Below are 19,789 nucleotides of genomic sequence, written 5' to 3' on the forward strand. Positions count from 1 at the left end.
TTATTTATAAATTGAATCTGGTTGTAACAAATAGAAAAGATTACAATTGTATTGACTTGAGAACTCAACATTACATATAAAGGGATTTCCTTCACTACACCCCCCAAAAAAATCTGTACAATTCCTGACGAATCACCAAATGCATGGAGGCAGTTTGGATGTTCAGACAAACTTAGACATGGGTTTGTAAGGCAAAGAGGCATGGGGTTCTGTTTTTGGTCTGAGGTTTACTAGACATTTCATAACAAACAAGTCATGTCTGCTGATTACGCAACTAGGCTCAATCACCTTGCTTGAATAGCCTGTCAAAATCAAACTGGAGCCTATACCAGAAGCTCCCCAGAGCCAAAATGTATCTGAAAAGGAACCATGGGACCCAGTTTCTTACACATAAAGTGCTGGATGTGGTGCTCTGTTTACAAATCCTTATATTATGAAGACTTAAAAATATGACTATTTGAACACATCAGAACTTGCTACTAATAACTAATGTGCACAAGCGATTGGATCCCATCTGGAAACAGGGATTGTTCATTCAACTGAGACTCTGGAGACTGGTTTGAAATGGTTTCAGGGATACAGTAGATGCAATTACCAGATCACCAAGGATTCTCCATATTCAGGTGCATGATCAGATTTACTTGAATTATTGTGGGGTGCATACAGAATCTCAAACCCCATTGAAGTTCTTAGATTGGCATCCCATGCTCTCTCAGTGTCAGGATAAACAATTGGATGGAATGCTGAAATAAACATTCACTCCAGTCTCAGATCTGGGTCAAATCCATTTTTTGGAGACAGTTTATACCCAACCATATGCAAATCAGTCTGGACCCTGTGGGAGTCCAGCCTACCCTGAACTTCCAGGGCAGGTCTTCCCTGGCAGAGAAACAAGCTTCCTGGAACCGGTTTTGGGTTAACATAGCTTGAATCCGGTGGTACAAAAAGGGGTGGTGATGGACGGAGCATCTGAGCCAATCAAACACTCACACCCAGTCAACAGATCTGGGTTTGATCCATCACTGTTCTTTAGCCCACTCTGCCACCCCAGTTCAGACATGGCCATATGCAAAACTCCGGTGGCATATTGAGCATGGGACCCATGTCTGGTCATACCCCTTCCACTTACGGAAACAAACGTGTTAAAAAAACAGATGGCCGGAATGCTGAATTAATCAAATATTCACCTCAGTCACATATCTGGGTTAATCCATATTTTTGCACGTCAGGCCATTACAGTTTAGACTTCGATGTAGCATGTCCTGCGTGGGTAAGGTACCTGTGATTCAAAGAGCTCCTTCAAACAATGGTTATGGATAGTATCCTGAATTACAACAAAATGTCATTAAGAGACAGTAGAGGATTCACAAGTGTCTGTAGGGGATACCTGCTTTGGAATGCTTCTGCGAAGCTTTTCCAGAGTGCCAGTTTACGTTGATATTTTTAATGCAATTGCAAAATAGGATAATGCAATGGCACATTTCCTAGTAGGCCTCTTACCAGCCTGGAATTTTGGTGGGGTGAACCAAGTAGAGTGCTGTACAAGATGATATTTAAGTAAACACTTTCTTCAAGTTAAAACATATGCAGTTAGAACTTCGCACTCCTTTGCAATCAATTAGAAGGCGGGAAATTACATGGAGAAGTAATAGACTCCCCACATGTAGCCTTGTATTGCTCCATTTGCCACACTCAAGTGGACTAGGAAAGCAAAAAAATACTTCAGGATATCGCCCCCCTTATCAACCACGTGAGAAGCTAACATGCCAAGAGAGACAAGTTACTGAAAAGAGGAATAAACTAGAAAAATGTTATTCTTCATTTTTATTTATTTAGATTAGGATTCACATTCCTCCAATAGCATACTCAGAAATGCTAAAAATATAGCAAACTCTTTGAAGGAAACCTTCTTGTCGCCATCCAAGTCCATCATTTTCATCACCTCTTTTGCCATGTCCTCGTCTTTCCCAGAGGCCTGTAGGATGAAGAGGCAATCAACAGGAACACGTTTAATAAAAATGAAGTACAATATGTTCATAACATTCTACTTAATAGCTAGTTAGGAACTTTGGAGAAGCTTCCCTCCTAACACCTCCCTCCAACCTTCAATTATTTATTAGTGCGGACACAGATTGGTCATGGTCATGCTCAGTACAATCGTTAAACAATGTTCATAAGACCATTCTCCAGAAAGCAGTGTTTCCCAGATATTACTTTTGACCAGATGGGCTGGCCAACGAGAGACATCCATCAGTACTGGTTGCTCAAGTCCTATACCATGGCCTGCTCCGTCGCAAGTGTGGCCCACACAGTCTTTAACTGGTAGTTCTATGGATTTTTAACCAACAAAATCCATCCATGGGCAGCAGTCCACCTTCTGGTCTCCTAGAATGCAGTCACCCTAAAGCTCCACACTTGGCGTTGCTGCATCGGTCACCAGCTGCCCTTAGGAAGAACCCTCTCAGCCGAAAGACCAGGGCAGTTTGACTATTTACATGGTGTCTCTCTAGCGAGAGAAAGTTGCAGAGACAGCATGCAGGTCAGAAAATTCTATAATACAGGAACTGCCTATTACATTTGCTTGTTCTGCAACACCTCTTACAGCATCCATTGTGTCCCATGACCTTCATCGAGCAATGGCCCGCGGCCTCACGCACTGGATCAGGCTTACGATCCATGCAAGTACACCCGCCTAGAACCACTACATCCAACATCCAGTCAGTCCTTCTGCCCTCAATTTGTAAACACGTGGTTTGAACCAAAAGTCACATTTGTGTTTAGAATTTCATCCCTCCTTTCATAGAGGGACTAAATATTGAACTAGGTAGATATAGTGTTGTGGACACTGCATGTAATCCAAGTGCTAAAATGATACCAGGGGTTTTGGATTTCAGACGTTGAAACCAACGCTAGGGAAATAGGTGCATGGTCATCCTGCCTTCAACTATTTCGTCACAACAACCTTTGCCCTCCTCAGACATGAACTATGAGAAGAAATAGAAAATGCACAGGACAGAGTAATAAATGAGACCTTCTGTCTGAAGTACCAAAAACACCAGAACAGTCTACTAGTGGTAAACATTTGCTCAGCCATTAGTCATTCGATTCACGTGCAGCTAAGTTGGTCAGGTACTAGGCCAGGTCATATACCTCAATCAATGTCAATGTAGTTTTTTGTAAGTTGGTGATCTTTACCGATCAATACCCATCAGCATTCATAAAAGTAAGTACTTTAAGACTCCGACTAACCTATATTTTCCCCTTAATTTGGGGTAGAAAAGAGTACAGCCATGCGGCTGGATGACCCAAACCTACCCATTGTTTCCAGCAAGGCCACTGGAAGGGTGTCATTTGGGTGACCACGCTTACAGTCACTGTATAATTTTAAATTTAATAAACGTAATCAAGACTCTTCCAGACTTCCTTCAAAAAGCTAGTATATTCGTCACAAGCTCTGCCACATACATTTTTAATCCTAAAAAGCTTTTAAATTATGTACACTACTCTAGACAGTCAAACTACACCAAAGTGTTGCTTATCTGAAACAAGTACGGTAGTCTGAATGGTGTCCAAATACCATGGTTGAAAGCCATCTGCCTTCAAGATCAGATGCTAGCATTCTGGAATTGTATTTTAAACCTCACACCACTGGTGACCAGCATGTCTGTGGTACGACTCACAATAAAATATATATTTTTTTTTAATAAAAAAAAAAAAAAAGAAATTACCTTCCCGCCTAGTCCGGAGTCTTTGCTCTCATCTTCCAGGAACAGGAAGCACTCTGCACAGAGGCTCTCCTGACCAATCAATGCAGCATTGAGATTGGTCTGAGTGCTGAGACAAGGGGCACAGTCAGGGGCTGGAGGGGAGAGCATGTTCCATATGCAGGCTTTAATGCAGCCTGCATGGCGAACAGGGAAAGTACCCATGACTGTTTTGGGTGGTCCAAGATTGCTGACCAAGCAGTCACTGCACACTTGCGAGGGTTGTACCACTCCTCCCATGCTTCAGCCTGACCCCCTCAGCAAGCTGCAGCAGCAAGAGTACAATATACAACATTACGTTATTTTATTTCTTCCTTCCTTTTCCTGCTTGAAGGCAGTGAGGCAACGCTCCTCTGCCTTAGTGGAGGAGCCGCCACTGCTTCTCAGCAGAAGCTTTAAGCTTACTATTAGGGTGAAGAGCACATGTGCTTTTCAAATACTCCTATTGAGGTAATCTTGAAGATTCCCATGTAGGCAGCTGTATGTGCCTTCTGTAAGAGCTAAATGTTACATCTAGAGGAGACATGCTCATTGTGCACAGACATGATGCAGACATTTACTTTAGTGAAGCAACAAGAGATTGAGAGATGCTATTCTAAAAAATAAAAAAAGGCTGGAATATTGCCAAATGTTGAAAGTTAGTGGTGGAAGAGGTGACTTCACTACTAGTGTCTATAGTAATTATCCTGTACTTTGTTCTTAATCCATCAGCCGTAAAAGCTGTATACTTCCATAGACAATCCCATCTCTAAGGAGGGTAAAGTACCAATAAAAGATAACCAAACTGCCATGACATTATCAAGCCAAACAGAGCCATAAATAGGACCTCAGAAAGCACCTGCTAGGCTGCAAATTGCAAACAGCATTATGAAGGTCCAGGCATACATTGGGCTAATACCCTTACAATAAATGAGAGAATACATAACTATTACTGGGCAATATGGGCCTATAATGCCATCAATTCGTGACATTTACAAAAGATGTTTTTTATTCATGCTTGACTGACACTGCAGGCAACTCTTAATGTTTTGGGAATTGTGGGTTTTGTTGGGGATAATAAAATATTTGCAACGAAGTCTTATAAATCAGATTTTAAAGTGTAAACAGAATTGGAAGAAAATTAAACAAGCAATTTGAAATGGGTTTCTTTGGTAGTACAGAGACTAGTTTACCAAGACATGAAAAAAGAAAAGTGCAACACGGGACAGTACATTGTTGCAGTCGGGGAAGTTGGTTTTTAATAGTTCCACACACAAGGAAGGATTAATCGTTTAAGGTTTGCATCGAGGATGGGCCTGCAAGGGGGAGCTTGTACGGTATAGTAATCAATGTTCTAAGAACAGACCTAAGATTATGAAAGCATTACAATATACCTGCTACTAACATTTGCTTTGGAAAGTTACATATTCTGCAAATTAATTAAGCACTCCATTATGGGAAATTATTCTCAGCAAGACCGTTTGCAAGTGACATTCTTTGAAACCACTGGCAAACATTCAAGAGGTATATATTTAAAAATAAACAGTTTTTAGGTTGTACTCACAGATAGTCCTGGGAACTCTTCCTTCAGAAGCTTGCTCAACTCGTCCTGGTTCAGCTCTCCAGTCTTCCCATCAGCCCCTGAGTATTTCTTGAATGTCTGGATCATAGCCCCACACAGCTCTTCCAGAGGCATCTTGACTGTTTCGATCTGTAAAGCGTGCACACAGAAACCCTCAGGCTGGTTCAAAGAAATTCCAGCTTCACAAATGACAGAGTCCCTCACTCTAGCAGGTAGAAACCACAGGCCAAAAGGTACTAAATTATCTATAGGTTCCCCAGCCCCTCTGTACTGTTTGTCCAAGCCAGACAGGAGCTCTGTGGTGCTGCTCTGGATGGTTCAAATGAGGATTACTCTTTGCCCCTTACTGGCCAGTGTCAATAACAGTATCCCTTGAATTTGGGTTACCCTATAGTTTTTATCTGGTCTTAAGTTTCTCAAAAGTATCCAAAATGCAGCCTATTGGCACTGCACAAAGTACAAATGAACATTCTGATGCCGATCTCATGCACTCCGGCTAGCTCGAAGATTGCCTTCTCTGGGCCATTTTACTCTGCGGCCATCAACCATTCTTCATGTTCTCCACTAGAGTGTTAACACATCAACTCCGAGTCAGAGGTCAGTGTACAAGCAGCAAGGACTCCACCTTACCCCGTTCAAGTTAGACCAGACGGGTGGCAGTTATTGGAGCTACAGCAGCTTTGAAGGGCGGTATGCAAGACAGATCTGGGCCCTTTCATCCTGATGGAGCTAAAGCTTGGCGGTTGGAGTGGTTGCTATAGAGACTGCAGTACTCACCTTTACTTGGTGCTTTGATAGTCGCAGTAAGGACAGCAGGCACTGATCGGTGTGTCCAGTGCAGTCAAACTGCCGATCAGCAAGTTATGACGTCGCCAATGCCAAATTTGAGCCAGTGGGGCCCACCAGCAGGGCTGGGGTGAACATACCGGGGGTTTGACTGATGTACGGGCTGGTTTTGATCTTGGGGGCCGGTTTATCCCTTAGGGGAGGGGGTGGTGGTGAGTGAAGGAAACTGTTTTTGGCTTCAAAGCACCCACTGCAGAGCTCCTTTTGTGCCTGGCAGTTCTCAGCAACATTGTCAAGCTCTGGTGAATAATATCCCTGCTGGGCAGGTGTGAGAAGTTGGCCTGATGTGCAGTGCTCACTATTCTAGTGATCACTATATATCAGTCCAAACAACCCTTATTGATGATTGATTGTAAGTCAACCTTATAGACCAGCTATCCTAGTAGCATGGATACGAGCAGTCTAAGGCTAAGACTCTAGAGGGCGAGTTAAGCCAGCTGTTTTACCATCACATTACCCCTTGAACACCCAGTGAAAGGACACCACACAAGTGGTTATGAAAATAAACAGTGTATTTATTTATAACAAGACTACCCTGGCTCTTTATGAGACAGGGAGCTAAGCACACAACAAAAACTCTTATAAAAATACTTAAGTTAGCACAGTATACACAAATGCCCGAGGGGCACGAAAAACCATATACTCTGAAAGTGGAATGCGAAATTACTAGCAGGTAAGTACAGTACTAATAGGCTTTGGAATCGCTAGGACTTGACTATGGAATCGTTAGATTACTTCTAGGAGGCCCAGGGGACTCGGGTGCAGAGTGTGCACTCTCACGCGGGATGCGGGACAAAGTCTATGATAGCTAGTAAAGGTAAAGTTAGTGTTCACGGGCGAACCCGACCTGGTAGGGAGAAAACGAAAGTGGATCCTGACCCTTGGATAGTGAGGCTATGCAGGGGCACCGAAATGCCAAAGTTACCTAGCCCAGGGGCTGCAGCTGCATATGTCTCAAAAGACGTCGGGAATCCTCGTAGACGAACCAGGAGCCTGGAAGAAAGATGCTGGCAGGCGACCAGTGAAGAGAGTTCGAAGGGATCCAAGCCTGGATCTCGAAGATGGATGATACCTGAAAGCAGAGGGGACCAAGTTTGTGACTACTAGCCAGTAGTCAGGGGGCACCAGGAGGGCACCGGATGGTAGTCACCTCGGCTAGGTGAGTGGGCGACGCTGGGCTCTGCAGATCTCACGGACCAGGAGGAGTTGTCGGCGACCAGGATGGAGAGGCGAGCTGTCCCACGATGGATGGAGCTGTCGGCGTCGAAGAACCCAGGATTGGGCAACAAAGCCTTGGCTAATTCAAGCCCACGCGGTGGACTCAAAATGGCGTCTTGAGTGGACCAGGAGGGTCCGGGGTGCTCCTCTTCTGGAAGGGAGCAAGAGCCAGTCTGGAGCAACCAGACCAGCAGCAGTGATGTCGTCGGGCGTCGTTCAGAAGGCCACAAGCCAGCGGGCTAGTAGCCAAACAACGCGGTGAGCAGCAAAAAGCAGAAGGGCCCCACGCCGATCGTGGAGATACTGGGGGGCTGCTCTTCGGTGCTGGAGCTGCTCAGGGTTGGGGCTTCTCGGACCCCAAAGCACTCGCCAGGAGATTACTCGGCGGGCTTGCTGTGAAGAAGTCGTGCAGTCTTGGCAATAGTCGGTCCCTTGAGGTCTCGTCGCACTCACGGTTCTCAGCTTGGCTGTAGAGGTGAGTAGGGGTCGGAGGTGCCAGGGAAGCCGGGTCTTGTCGAGCTGGGCAGTCGGATTCCGGAGGAAGGACTTGCAGCAGACCGCAGTGTTCTTAGGATGGTGCCTGCGGATGCAGGGTGACTACTCCTTAGTCACAAGGGAGAATCTTGAAGAAGAAATCTTGATGTCCTTTCGTAGAAAGTCGTGTCTTGATTCCAAAGATGATCTAATTTGGAAGGGGGCCTGCTCCTACCTTTATCTGGGAAAAGGGGGCTGGCACGCGACTAAGTCCTGCCCTATGGGTGGGACCAGGAGGGGGGTGGTTACACCCCTCTCCTTTGGCGGGCTTTCCCCAGGCCAGGGGCTGGAGTGCCCCTGGAACTGGTTTCAGCCGGCCTATGCACAGTGAGCACCGGGGTGCCACTTGCAGTCACCTTCCTCTGTAGCCCTGCCTACCTGGAATACACAAAACCATGTCTGGGACGGTGCTGACACCGCCCCTGGCAGGAAACCCTTTATCCTTGCCTCCTGCTCTGGGAGGACTCCCAGCAGCAGGAGGGCAGACTTGTGTCTCGGTGGCAGCATCCATTTTGTGGATGCTAAGGCTCTGTCTGACTTTTAACCGGGTTATAGGTTACATACATGTCGTGTCCCTCTAGAAGGGTGGAATGCTAACCCCGTCGCCAGAATTGGCCAGGGGTTAGTATTCCAATTCGTATGACACCTTACTCGACATGTTTTGATAAAGCGATACCAGAGTTGTCATATAACCGCGAGGATTATAATGCACTTAAGAGTATATGGTATGCGATATCATGGAAACGGCTAAGGGATGGATCCCGAAAGCCGCAGACAGGCTCAGCTCATGCCCGAGCACCATCTCACACGATTCCAAGCACTCTGCCTTCAGGATTGTTAAGGCCTGCCATAGTAGTGACTGATAGGAGATCTGTGTGTCATTTTTAGGGTTAGATATAGGTATACTATATCTAAAGCAAAGGGTGTTTACACCACCTTGCCCCAGCTGTCGTGCAGCCAGTTGTGTCAGATTTGGATGGCCAGCCAGGGGTGGCATAATACATGCTGCAGCCCCTGGTAGGCCCTGGGTACACCTATGCCCTGGGTACCTAAGGTACACTGTACAGGGACTGATAAGGTGACTCAGTATCCAATTAGATATGTACCTAAGGTACATGGAATCCATTTTACAGAGAGAGCAGTAGGCCTGGGGTCCTGAATAGCAGGGCCCCAGGTCAACTAAGTCAGAAAACCAGCAAAACACCAGGCAAAAAGTTGGGGGCAACCATAGTCAGGGATCTACCTTCCTACAGCAGGGATCTGAGTTTTGTCTAGTGCCAGTTTTGACTCATTTAAAGTAGCGTAAAACGCATGTACCAAGCAAATAACAGCACTTTGTGGATATCTCAGTGAGTTACTGCTTTTGTCAGAGTTACTTGCAGTTCCTAAGTTACACTCGTAACTAGCACAGGGACCCAAGAACTGACAAAGTTCAAACGATTAGAAAGTAGTGTTTTTCCCACAGTCTTTCCTTATTCAATCTTTTAAAAGCTTTGTTTAGATAGAAATAAATTGCTAGTAAAGCCAACCCTAATCACTGTAGGTTTTGAATCCCGAGTTTGTGCTTCTCCAGAAGAAGCACTTAAAAAATGCCTACCAGTGTGGAGGACATTAAAATTCTACACATTGTAGTCACCTTTGTCTTATGTAAAATTTTCTATACACCTATTAACTCCTATCTCACCAATTTTCTCTGCATATGTGCACAATGTAAAGTGCGCCAACACCCTACCCTGGTATGAAAGGTGCTATAAACCAAATTAAGTACATGAGAGGTGAACTATGGAGAGAAGATGAGCACTTGTGTACAGTGACAGAGAGGAAATGGGTGGAGTAGGAGACCATTAAGGATTACCAAACAATTTGGTCTCACTGAGTGCCACCAACTCCGCTTATTGGGGTGGAGGATACCAACAACCACTTAAAGGATCTTTCCTTTTGCTTAGCTTCTTGGCTGGGCTTAAGAGTTTGTGTGAGCACTTACGTTTTATTTAAATTCATGTTTCATGCTAGACATTTTATTTTTTGTGTTCACCGTTAGAATGTCTGTGGGTTAGACTTCCCTACCAGGTCATCATTTCCTGTGCTTTAACCCCTTCTACGCTCATGACGAGCTCAGCTCGTCATGGGCGTAACCTGCCCTATGCGGATGACGAGCTGAGCTCGTCACGTAACGCGGGTTTTTTCGAAACGCAGCGGGAAAACCGCTAGCGCGCATGCGGTTAAAAGCAAAATTTAACAGAATAGATCCAAAGGGTTCACCAATGCTCCATTTTTTCACTAATTCTCGTGGGGGGCCATTCCCCTCAACAATCTCACCTTATAGAAGTCAGGCTTACTATCCATGCATTGTTTGGGCCAATGGTGTGACCAATGTGAGGGGGGCCCTGCAAAGTGCATGGATGAGTCTCCCTACATGGCCCACCACTTTTGCTGAGGGGCCCTGTGGAGCTAGTCTCCCCCACCAGGCAGGGGCTTCTGTTATGCCACAGGCTTGGTCTGATCTGACAATGTGCCAGGGCTGCTTTAGGTTCCTAGTCCGACCCTACCTACCTGCACCTTTTTAGGGGACTATGACTACTATGAACGAGATCAAGATAGAAGAAAAAAATAAGTGCATTGGCAAAGCAATTAGATCTGGTCTCTAGGACCTGTGGCTTTGAGAATGGTTGTTAAGCACGCTACTGATCTATTTGAAGAAAGGTGTAAATCTAAGACTTTCCTTAGATGCCTTAGGCGAGGGGGGGGCTCACTCAGACCAGTGCCACCCTGCAGCTTCTCAGAACTGACGGTAGCACTTTTTTGTAAGAAATATTGTCTCGCAAGTGAGAGGTATGTGCTAGCACGCATGCTCTAGCCCAAAGGAGAAAAAGGTAAATATAAGAATAGTGACAAAGTAGAGTTGAAAAAAAAATACAAAAAAATTAAATAAAAAATAAACTCAAGAGTGAGCGAAAAAGGCGAGCTGTGCCTGATGGTGGATAACAGACATGAGGTTCAAATCAAGACTAGACAGCCTTGTAACTTTAGCAACCCTGACATTAGGAAGTGCAGTTCTGAGAAAAACCTAGTGCCCCCACGAATTATTCTTTTAAGAATGAAGCACAGAGTCCTCTCAGCTCAACGTCGTTCACTTTGTGACGCAGATACCACAAGAAAACATGTGGTTTAAAGATAATTTTGCTGTTCCGTTTTAGCCAAACAAACTACCTGAGGGAGTTACACCTATGGCTTTTCCAAGCTGCCCATGTGACAGTCCAGGTTTCTCTTTGCATCTTGAGACAAGTAGACTTGTTACTTCAGTCATTAAACCCAGCTTAGAGTACAAAAATGATAATTTGACTGGAGCAACACGTCATGCATGCACCTGTGGAATATAGCTATTATATGCAATATGGGATGGATGAGTATATTAGCTTTATCAAATTACGGACCGAGGAGACCTTAAATTGCATCCATGCAAAGCTGCCAAGGGGTCAACTTTAGTTGCATTGTAAGCTACACCCCGGCAGGTTAATTTCATAGCGGTCACGCTTCATCAGCTGCCTCAACTCCGGAACTTGTAAACCTGCTTTTTGCCTTCTCTATAGAATATGCAACACCACAAGCAACAGAATAGAAAGGGTACAGGACTTTTAGGGTCCAGTCAGACCGATCAGGGAGCGTTCCAATTCAGCCAATCTTAAGAGCTCTCTCATTATTCGGGTCAATGCACGAGTAGCACGTGCAGGCCTAGCTTCCTCTGCATTATGAAGGTTGCGATTTTTGTCACAGCCCCAGAGAATACATACGCCACAGTACCAAAATGTAGAATTCTGAATAAGTAGGTGGACTAGACAGCATACGATACAGCTTGGACCTGGAAAATGTAAAAGCTCTCCATTCGGTCCATTACTGGTTTATAATACATCAAAACTACAAGCCCCAGAATGCTCTAAAACACCACAACGGGCTGACGCTCAGGAAACAAGTAGTAACTTCCCCAAGCATGGGCAGTCTCTCTGGCGTCAATCAAGTGCTTGGTCTTTACATATACAAACTACTTTTCATTTAATTTGAATACAAGCTTTTACCTGCCCATCTCCAGACCGCTCGGCTCTAGTTCTACAAGGAAAGCTGCGACTATTCACAGTAGGACAGAGTCTCCCACACCAGGCTCGTCTTCGCATTCTGGAGGACTGCAGCTAAGCGCATCTCATAAAGCCAGGACCACAACCCCCAAAAGGCAAAGAGACGAGCCCTGGAGAAACTGATCACCCATAGGCCTGGGACACGCGGCAGTTACGAGACAATTCATCGGTGGTGCGTTCTGAAAACTTAATGTTATCGTTTAAGCACTAGTTAAGGCACCCGAGAACCGCATTGTAGACGCCCACGCCTTAAAACACAAACAGGAGAAATTGGTTGTCCCTGGAAACGTTTTTTTTTTTTACCAAATTCATCTCATGGCTGCTTGATAATGAAATGCATTTCCTCATTTCGTTGTGGGAGTAAGTAAACCCTCTGTAATGCAGGTATGGATACATTTTATGTAGCACATACTCTGGACTGAACGGATTCCAGGCACTTGAGAGAACATTGTGTGTGTTTGTATATTTGGATTCTGTGTCAAGGCAGCAACCGAGCCTTCCTCGACATAAATATCAGCTTATCACTCTACCCAACACAGAAAACCGAGGCCCGCAGTAAGTTTTGGAGTCCAGACCCCGATGGCCATTCAGCACTTGACCTCCACTGAGAAGGCTACCGGGGTGGAAGTGTTGAATCAATTGTTTTGTCAGAGATCTGAGATGGTGCCACGTCAGCTGTCAGATGAGCTGTCAGTTTCCGAAAAGAGGCCCCACTGTCCAAGCAGGAAGCCCCTTTGAGGCACTAGCTGATAATCAGGGCAGTGCCACTGGACGGCCAAGGAAACCATCATCTCTCGTAGCAGCCGGCCATTCCCTTAAGAGCCAGAGTAAAATTCCAACTTTGAATGTCAGCCGGAGTCTTAATGTGTTTACGGAGAAAAAGAACAATGGGTAATCTGTGAATCATAAATTCAATCAACCAGAGTTTACCTGTTAGTTTAGTCTCATTAGTTTCTTTTATGCTCAGGTTTATCGTTCTTTTGTGAAGTACAAAAAAGGGGTTTTCCAGAATTGTCTCCAGTTATCAAAAGTATTGTTTTTCGTTTGGTAGTTCCTGTGGTAACTAAGGCTGGATGTTGTTACATTTTTCCTCTGGCATTCAGGACTGATTTTGCCCTTCAGGTAGAACATACAAGAACAAGGTAATTGTGCACTTTGCACTTTATAACTCTATGTTACACTTTATAATTATGCTGTGGATACTTGAACGCCGATTATTTATTTAGTTTTATATGCCATGTTCTGTACTAAATCTTTTACAAACGTATTCTGCAATGTCGATCTTGTTTTTATGAACTCTCAATAAAAAAAAAAAAAAAAAAAAAGAACAAGGTAAGTAGTCATGTGTGTTTAATGTCTTATTCACCCCTTTTTAGGTTTCGCCTGCACAGCGCTTGCACTGTGCTTGTGAAATCTATTGTTTTGAATATTAATCTTAAAAGAGACCCCCACCCTCGCTTTCCTGGATTTTCACTGATTCCTGTGCTTGTTACTTTATTTTACTCCAATTTCCATTGGCTGTAGCATATTTTCCTGCATTTACCAGTGCTTGTTTCTCATCTGTTTCTCGTAATAGTTTCCCGTCGCCGAAATACTTTTAACATCCGCATTGGTGGAACTATTTTTCCCATAAAGTTTTGCCTCGTAATGCTTTTTCGCCTTTCAGATTTATATAGCGCAATGTATGGCCTGGAGAAATTAAGTGATTTAGCCAGAATCACAGGATGTTGCGCTGCCGAGACTTGATCCGGGATCCCTGACCATTGCGCCACATCCTCTCAGCTCCCACAGTACTTATTGGTGAGTGGCTGTTCATTCTTTTACTTATCCAGTTGATTTGAGTGTTCCGCTAAATTTGTAGGGTTCCTAGGGAGCCCGCACATTTACGCACGGGCTGATAAAGGGACGCAAGTGGATAGTTTGATGTAGCGGTTGGTGTGAGATGAATTTGTGCACGCTATGTACTGCCCATGTGTTCATGCCAGCTCACCTTCCAGTCCCTGTGCCCCTCCCTTTTCACCAAGTTGCAAGTAGGCCCTATTGCAAGTGTGTCCAGCAATTAGACCTGCTGCCTGCCTGCCCATTGAGAGACACGGCAGGACACCTGTTGTCAGCACTTTACAGACTGCACTGTTTTAACTCTCAGCCCTCAACCTATTCTCACACCTTCAGCCCGATATGAGCTGTGAAAGAGTTGCTTGTAGGTGGCAGGGAGTGGAGCTGTGGCCCAGGAGGAGTCTGCATAAAGCAGCTTCTGGAGCCCTGAAAGTGTCACTTATGTAAATTAGAGGGGCCTTGCACATTCCAGTTCGCCTGGGGCTCCAAAAATCGTAGAACCGGCCCTGTGTGTGCATGTATAAAATCTGGGGTATTCAGAGGGGTATTCCCTAGCTGAGAGTAGCCCTGGCCTGTGCCGCCGCTCCTCTTGTATGTACTCGGTGCTCTGTGTCTGCCTGCATCTCGCCAGTCAAGTCGCACTTATTAAAACTCCATCTCCATACTCTGGGCCTGTCAAGTGCTTCCGAGGCAACCACAGCTGCTCTCTGTGTCTGCAGGGTTGGATTGGTAAAGCGGGCACTCAGGAAAGGCAGAAGTACCGGTAGCCGAGTTGTAGCTGTGGGCTGCTTTTTTTGGGCAGCCTGGGGCTGTCTGTGCTGTTAGGATGCTTCCAGTGGCCCAGTGGGTGCCTCAGTGGCATTTCTAGAGGCAGATGGGCGAGGTATCACTCCCTTTCTCTCGCTGTCCCAGCCCATTAATGTATGCAGGGGGCCTGAGTAAAAGTGGTCTCACTTGCATTCATGGGTGGCTCAGCAGCATGAACTAATTTGTGCATTTTGTAACCAAGTGAAGTTAATAAAACATGCCCCCCACCCCCTTTCTTTTCAGAAAACGTTGCTGAAGCAGTGCTTTGCAGAAAGGTAATACGCAAATGTGGGCCACTTATTTGTGGTGTGCCTGAGCCGATATGTTATCCCAATCCAACCCTGTGTGTCTGTTCCCCAATATCCTCCTGACCTCCAGGCATTCTCTCCTCTCTTCCTTCTCTCTTCATGAGCTTGGGATTCTCCTTTTCCCCGTCTTTGCATCCTCATGGCACACTTCCTTTGTTCTTCTGTTTCTCACACTTTACGTCTTTCTTGCTTTTCCTGGTAGGCCCTCTGTCTATACCAGGATCATGCTGTCTGGGAGCATCAGTGCTGGTGGCAAGGACAATGTTTCCTGTTTAAGGTAACTAATCCCCTTACATTACTCTATAAATGGAGTTAGTGGAACAAGCTAGTGAACTGAAGGAATCAAGCAAATTCTTCTAGGATGCACACATTTTGATTTTGGTCCCATATCTGTTTCTTACTATGAACCTTAGCAGGTGCCTAGTCTGAGGTCATCGGAGTTAGAGGACATGGTTTTAAAGGTACTGTTGGACTTGTCCCTGCTTGCAGGGTCATCCCGAAACTTTTTGCCTTTACCCTAGCCCTTTCGCTGTGATGCAATTGGTGGGTTCAGGATGTTGGACACTTTGGTGCTGGTTAGCAGTGCAAAGTGTGTGTGCTTTCTGCCTTAGACAGGTATATTACGGACTCCCCCCCCCCCTTTTTAGGGGACATCCCCCCTATGGTAGGAAATGTATATGCCATATGTGGTGTGAGAGGAAAATAATAAATCCTGTGTAATGGTGCACGCACCTTTATTTTCACCATAGCAGAAATGTCAATATTAAAATGGACGCCATTTCTGTCTGTTTGTGCCGCCTGCCTGAGGTGGGCTGGCGGTCTAGTGTTTGAAGTGACAAGGTGCTCTACACTTCCACCAGTGACAGTTGAGGCTGGAACTGCCAGAGACCTTCTAGAAGCTTTCAGCTCTTTCTGGTAGGTGGGACGTGGGGTGTTTATGTAGAGCAGTAGAGATGCCAATGGCTCAGACTGAGGGTGGACTGGAATGAGAGGGGACACTCTGCCAGGAGGTACCGCCGCACAGGCCTGTGTGCTGGCCCCTGAGCCCTTCTGTACCCCTCTGCTGTCCACAGGGCCAGTGAGAGCCTTTGCTGGAGTGAAGACTGCTATGTCAGGAGGAGTGTGTAGTAAATTACTTCTCTACTGTTCCCCACTGTGTAGAATGTACCATGACATCATGGAATGCCTGGGTGTCTCTCTGTGCTCACAGTGTCAGTTGGTCAAGTCAGGCTAAGCTGCTTGGACTTGCTCCTGGTGGGGTTTTATCTATAATTCCTATCTTCTCCTACTTACCTATCCTAGAAGCAATCTACAATAAAGGATTATCTACTTACACAGTTGGACTGTGCATCTTTCTTTACTACAACTTGGCGACGATCTTGAACCTACGCGTGGAGTAAGGAGAAAGGACAACTAAGGAACCAAGGAGTCCCTTCCAACACAACAGGACAGGAAACTTGTGCCACTTGTGGGAAGAGTGTTGCAGGAGAGAATTGATCAGTGTTGCTGATGGGACATGTTCACTGTAGGAGTCTACCTGCTGGTATCAGGGTGACAGCAGTCTCAATAGTGACAAACACCCCGGTTGCAGGCTGTCCAGAGAGTACAGGACACTGGTGGGGCTAACCGAGGCGTTACCTTTGGGTTTCAATTGACGTTTTGAAAGTCTTAATGTCTTTACTTCCTTGTCTTTTAGTTCCTTGGTTGTCCTTTCTCCTTACTCCACGCGTAGGTTCAAGATTGTGGCCAAGTTGTAATAAAGAGTACAGAACAGGTGATAAGTTATCACTGACCCTTCCTGCACTACTGGTGCTATGCGATGAGGTTGGCTACTATGTTTAAGTTATTTTATATGTGTTAATCCTTCCGAATAATAACTTTTAGGAGAACTGTTTGTGTGTTGTTATACAAATTTTCATCATTTATTTGTATTACACAAATCTCTATACATTATTTTGCTTTTCACATAAAAAAACATTACTGTGTTCATTTGACAATTAACCCAAAATTACATTTTCACAACATGATTAATTTAAAGCTGTTGTTAATCCCAATGCATTTCGAGATATGTAAATCGCTTCTTCAGGGGAACTGAAATGTGAGAGAAATAAATGTCAATTTCATCAAACAAATTGGATCGATGCAGCAAAAAATATTCATCAGTGTTTTTTATCAACAAAATTATCAAGTAACTCTACCCCAAATTCCAATGTGTAAGAGTGTAGTTAACATGTGTTCAAAGGTATCAAAATACATATGGTGCCTGAAGAACTGTCCATTTGAGATAGTCATTTCACAATGTATGGCTGATTTATAGAAAATGCTCACCAATAGCTAAGCACGGTTTAACTTTCTAATATGAATGGGGTCCTACACGCCCCTCTCTGATGGTGATATCGCAGAGCTGAAAAAAAGAATGACCACTATTCAAGTATCACAGCAAATAGAAGTAGTAGCGCATGACAACCTTTAGCAATGAAAACAACATGACTGGGTCTTAAGTGAAGCATACCTGAAACTCTACGAAGAACAGTATGGCAAAATATCGACCAGATTCAGCTGTAGTCCTGTGACAAAAAATACAAAACAAAAGCTGCTACACTGTGCTTTAATTCTGTCAAGTTCTAAACCAACGTCAGGCCAACGTGTTTCCAACAGTACCTTTCGTTCAGAACGATAATCAGGAGCGTTGATAGCCAAAAATACACCGTACCCTAAAACAAACCGGAACACACTATCAGCAAAACGTCACTCGAACTACTCGTCTATGTGAACTTTGGTTAACTCTGACGTAAATCATTTACCTGCACAGCTCGAAACAGCGATTCTCTCGAAAAGCTCTGCGGTACCCGGGGCGCCGATACTCGCTGACCGGATGTGTTTATGAAGATGATAAAAGTAAAAAGAGGACTGGCGTCAGACACACGATCTCGTGTCGGCCATTTTACGCAAGTTCCGGTTTTCTAAGCTTTCATCAATGCGGCCATGGTTAACTCATCTAGACGCAACTCATGCGCTATACAGAAATCCAGTCCACCCTAATTTTTCTAGTTTATGAGAGTAAACGTGCAGTATCGGCAACACGTACAAATAACTAAACCATTTCACTAATAATGATCAAGGAAAATTAAAAGAAGATGAGATATGTTTAGAAAAGTGTATAAAGCACCTATTATGTCATCCCTAAGTGGTCATCTTACGTACATAAGCAAGTCATGATTGTTGATAGCCATATCCAATGAGAGTGTACTTAATCTACAGTTACTCAATGTGAGATTATGCAAGTGCCCACTAGAGTGAAAGTCAACATCATCTAGAATGTAAAATTTCAACCACTTTTGTTAAATCAAGACATTGCTAAGATTATTCATATATCAACATTGTATTCAATAGAACAGCTGTACAGTGTTATTTTACATTTCACCTTGTTGCTATGTAAATGTAGTTGAGCTTATATAGCGCACAGCTACCCGCAGTGGGTTTCCCGGCGCTTGCTTAGGGAACCCGTCCTGGTATTCCCCTGTGAGATAGCAGGGTATCCACAAGGTGAAAGTCAGGCATCCCGCCGCGAGGGGCCGTTGTGGAGATTAAGCAAGCTATTGCCCAGAGTCGCAGAGTGTGGACCCGTGAGTCGAGGAGGCACCGGGGCGAGAATTATCGAGTCCGTGGAATTTTTAGCCCAAGACCCGCCGAGGCGGGGAATTGAACCCTGCTCCAAGACCGATCTCAGCTTCCGGGTCTGCTGCCTCTAACCCCTGAGCCACACTTCTCCACATGGTGTTGGTGTTTGATCTATACATCGCTGTGCTCTCTAGTCATGCTTTAAAAAATTTTTTATGGGTTAAGTGTGATATTCTAGATGTGTTAGCTATATGGTTTGCTTTAAATTTCGTTTATCATCCTCAACAGTGTGATATTTGTTACTGTAATCCTATCTAATTATAAATAACACACCATGTCTATTTTATCATTGAAACCCTTTGGGATCATGGTTTCCATAAATTTGATCCACCAAATTTCTCTTTGTGATAGCCATTTGATGTTGTCTCGATCTATCCTTTGATCAATCACTTCTATTACTTGGAATCTTAATTGGGGTATTGTATGTTTCATTTCATTCCAATGTGTTGCTAGACTCGAAGTTGTAGACAAATTGCGAATTCGACTCTTATGTTCTGAAATTCGTGTCTTAATTTTTCTGTCCGTTTTCCCAATGTACAACTTTACACATGGGCATTTTATGCTGTAAACTACGTGGGTGGAGTTGCAGTCTGCCTTAGAACGGATCTTGATGGGTTTCCCCGTTTGTGGATGTTGGATGGTTTTGCCTACTATTACATTATTGCAATGCACGCAATTAGCGCATTTTTTCATTCCTGCTTGAGTTGTGTTCATGTCAACTGTGATAGTTTTTGTTACCATCTCTTTGAGATTCTTACTGCGATTATATGCAAATAACGGTTTGTTTTTGAAAAGTCCTTTAAAGTCTTCCTCAGTCTCAAGCAATTCCCAACGTTTGTTGATAATCTTTTTGATTTGTGGTGATTGTAGTGAGAATTTAGAAACAAATACCATACGTTCTTGTTTGGGTTTAGTTTTTGATTGTAGCAGACTACTCCTTGGCTTTTGTTGTACTCTTGTTTCCGCTTGTTGTATGACTTGTAGTGGATATCCCCGCTCTATGAATCTGAGTTTTTGTGATTGTATTTCTTGAAAGCAAGCTTGCTGGGTTGATGAGATGCGTTTAGCCCTCATAAATTGAGAAAAAGGTACATTTCGCAACAA

General features: G+C 44.4%; 1 protein-coding gene across 1 annotated transcript; it reads right to left on the reverse strand.

Moving 5' to 3' along the window:
• Positions 1-1,758: 1,758 nt before the first annotated feature.
• LOC144827412 (protein S100-P-like) lies at positions 1,759-5,449 on the reverse strand. Its single transcript, XM_078685736.1, has 2 exons — positions 5,308-5,449; positions 1,759-1,975 (listed from the first exon to the last, which is right to left on the reverse strand). Exons 1-2 carry the CDS (start codon positions 5,437-5,439, stop codon positions 1,838-1,840), a joined length of 270 nt encoding a protein of 89 aa, XP_078541862.1. The 5' UTR covers positions 5,440-5,449; the 3' UTR covers positions 1,759-1,837.
• Between the last annotated feature and the right edge of the window lie 14,340 nt (positions 5,450-19,789).

The sequence above is a fragment of the Lissotriton helveticus genome, chromosome 4_1, assembly GCF_964261635.1.
Source record: "Lissotriton helveticus chromosome 4_1, aLisHel1.1, whole genome shotgun sequence".
In the NCBI taxonomy this organism is placed as follows: Eukaryota; Metazoa; Chordata; class Amphibia; order Caudata; family Salamandridae; genus Lissotriton; species Lissotriton helveticus.

Coding starts and splice junctions, on each gene's coding strand:
- LOC144827412 (XM_078685736.1), bottom strand. CDS start 5,439: ATGCCTCTGGAAGAGCTGTGTGGGGCTATGATCCAGACATTCAAGAAA. Junction 1,976..5,307: donor AAGAGTTCCCAGGACTATCT/GTGAGTACAACC, acceptor TTCATCCTACAG/GCCTCTGGGAAAGACGAGGA.